This window comes from Hipposideros armiger, unplaced genomic scaffold, assembly GCF_001890085.2.
Source record: "Hipposideros armiger isolate ML-2016 unplaced genomic scaffold, ASM189008v1 scaffold_1584, whole genome shotgun sequence".
Lineage (NCBI taxonomy): Eukaryota > Metazoa > Chordata > Mammalia > Chiroptera > Hipposideridae > Hipposideros > Hipposideros armiger.
The window spans coordinates 4,491-7,624 of record NW_017732934.1 but is presented as its reverse complement, the minus strand read 5'-3'; the positions used below and the strand labels follow the sequence as shown (position 1 = coordinate 7,624).

At 42.9% G+C, this 3,134-nt stretch overlaps 1 protein-coding gene across 1 annotated transcript in view; it reads right to left on the bottom strand.

The window, feature by feature from the left end:
• The window catches only part of JAM3 (junctional adhesion molecule 3), a gene marked incomplete at its 5' end in the record, with an annotated part of 18,258 nt that overhangs the window by 10,695 nt on the left and 4,429 nt on the right, over positions 1-3,134 (bottom strand). The window contains 2 exon segments of the mRNA XM_019634320.1: positions 2,041-2,140; positions 2,998-3,134. Coding sequence (XP_019489865.1) covers positions 2,041-2,140; positions 2,998-3,134 — 237 coding nt within the window.

Here is a 3,134-nt window from a genome sequence, read left to right as displayed (position 1 = left end):
AACCGGGGCCCTGCTGCTCAGAGCTGGCGTCTCAAGCCAGCTCTTAACCAATATGCCACTCGGCCGGCCCTAGGCAATGATTTCTTAGATATGACACCAAAGAAACAAGCACACACACACACACACACAAGTTATATTGGCCTTCATTGGACTTTCATAAAAAATAAACTTTTGTGTTTCAAAGGATACAAGCAAGTGAAAACACAATCCACTGAATGGGAGAAAATACTTGCAAATCATATATCTAATAAAGTGTCCAGAACACAGGCATACCTCAAAAATATTACATGTTCGGCTCTAGACCACCACAATAAAGCAAATAACACAAAAGAGCAAGTCATACTATTTTTGCTGGTGTATCTTGCCTTCAATTTGTAAAAACATGCAACATCAATAAAGCACAATAAGACGAAGCAAAATAAAATGAGGTATGCCTGTATATAAAGAATTTGCAACTCAACAATAAGAAATAACCTAGACATTTCTTTCAAGAAGATCTACAAATGGCCAATAAGCACATGAAAAGATGCTCAACATCTTCTGGCATCAGGGAAATACAAATCAAAACCACAATGAGATACCACTTCACATCCACTAGGATGCCTAGAATAAAAAAGATGGACAATTGGGGCCAGCCCAGAGCCTCAGTTTATTAAGAGCGCGAGCTCTGAGCAACAGGGTCGCCCGTTCAATTCCCACATGAGCCAATGAGCTGCGCCCGAGCTGAGCTGCCACTGAGCTACCAACAGGTGGCNAAAAAAAAAAAAGGCTTAAAAATCCCCTGGCTAAATCCCTGAGAATATTATAAACAGGAAATGGATACACTGTAAAGACAGAATTAGGAACCAGGAGTCCAAAAGAAGAAAATAATTCCTAATTTCTAGGGTTTCCCTTTGCTGTGGATTGAGGGAAGATAGCTAGTTTCAAGCAGTAGAAAATACGAGGTGAGAACATGACCTTTCACTCCACTGGTCACCTGGCCTCATGGGTACAAACCCTCTTGGCGGAAACCCCTGACTCCCTTTTCTCCTTTCTGTATACTGCGCAAAGATAGTCAGCTGCGGTGTGAGGGCACTGGGGACTGTTTCCTTCATGAAAACAAACATGCAATGGAAAATGTGTAGGGGATAGATCAAGAAAAGCCAACTTACTTGGAAATTGTTAAAATTCTCCCTTATCCTAGTGTAGTGGTTCTCAAATGTGAGTGGATGTTTACAAAGCAACTTGAAATTTTGATTTTAAAATCTCAATTCCTAAGACAGTCAAAGATCCCTAGAGATTCAAAGTCCGGGAATTTTCCTCCTAACTCTAGAGCAGAGTTTCCCAAATGTGACATGAGATGAATCACCTGGAATGCTGTTTTACACACAAGCATTTCCTGACCACCCCCTGCAGATTGATTCCATATGTGTGGGATGGGGCCCTAAAATCTGAAAGTGAAACAGGGGTCCCAACTGATTCTTCCAACCAGGCACATTTGGGAAACATTGCTCTGTGAGGAGGGTGCACGTAGGGAGGGGGAGGGAGGGGTTCAAAGAGTTCCCCAAGTGTTTCTGACATACGCCATCTACCCACATCCTGGACTGACGCCTCCCCTTAAAGCCAATACCCTAGAGACAGTGTCATCACAGAACAGGGTCAATAACTGGGGCTAAAATTCTATTTCCACTTACTACAAAATGGTTATACCTGGATAAATGTCTGAAGACCTTTACACAACCTTATGTTTTTATCAATTACAAAGAAATGAAGTTTATTAAACTCAGTTAAAAGTTACATGATTAGCCGTGTTTCCAACACCAGAAGGCTCTAGAAAGTCTATTTTGAGGAGATAAGCATATTGCAAGGGCCACTTATTAGTCATTTAGCTGTTACTCAGAACTTCCTCATCTTTCCTTTCAATGTACCCACATGGATTTTGGTGGATCCAGTCATCCCCAGAAGCAGAACAGTTGTCTAAACTGATGGTCTAATGCTAAATTTAACATGCTCTATTCACTTGCCAGTCTTCAGAAGAAATCTTTTCAAAGAGTAACTCACAGACTTCCATCTCCTGCTCCTCACACCTGGCTGAACCTGCGTCATTAGAAGCGATGCAGTAATACTGCCCAGAGTCCTCCTTGTGAACGGCGCTGAAAACCTGGTTCAGGAAATAACAAGGAATCGAGGCGACCAATCAACAGGGCAGACCTCTAACGGGTTGGGGGAGAAGAGGTTGCCCCCGCCTGCCAACCTGCTAAGTCCACAACATGGTAAAATGTCTGCTTGTCTGCTCTTGGTTTCCCTTCGGCTTTGGGGTCACTGTTCAGGTTCTTTCCTGATATTCTCTCCTCTCTTGCTTAAGTGCTTCTGAACAACAGATCCCCTTTGGTATACGGAGATATCAAAGCCCAGCAACATCCAGAATGAGATGCTGAGCTTAACTTTTATTCAGGAAAAAGGACCCTAGTAATGACTGTTCCTTAAGCAACATTTTGGCAATACAAATAGAGGATCCTACTGTGAGCTGGCTCGTTCATTACTCCACATAGGTGGTTAGACCGCAGATGAGGAGACCCAGATGTTGTGAAAGCCTGCTGTGATATGCTGCCGGGATCAGTCGGTCTGCATGCATGACCAAACTGGTTTCTTTTCCCCACCCCTTTCCACCAAGACTCCTACATTATTTTGAAGCAGACATATTTTATCCACAAATATGTATGTAACCCTAGATGCTATGCACTTTTTAATCAACTACAATACCATTATCATGCCTAAAGCAATGAACAATTCCTTAATATCAAGTATCCGTCCAGTAATCAAATTTCCCTGATTGTCTCATGAGTTTGACAGTCGGTTATTCCAAGCAGGACCTTTTCCTGTAGAATCTCTGGCATGGATTTTTAGCTCCCATCTTAGAATATTTCATTGTCTTTCCTAATAACTGCTCTTTCCATAACAGGTTTCCCTTGTCTCAACAAAGACATTTCCATCCCCACCTCTCAGAAGAGACCTTACCAGAGTGCCTGTTTCAGAGTTTAAGAGAAAAGAGGAATTTCGAAATCGGGGGTTGGCTCTGGAATCTGTGGGCAGCAGCACGTCGTTGCGGTACCAGCTGTAGTGTGGTGGGGGGTAGCCCTCCTTCTCTTGGCAGT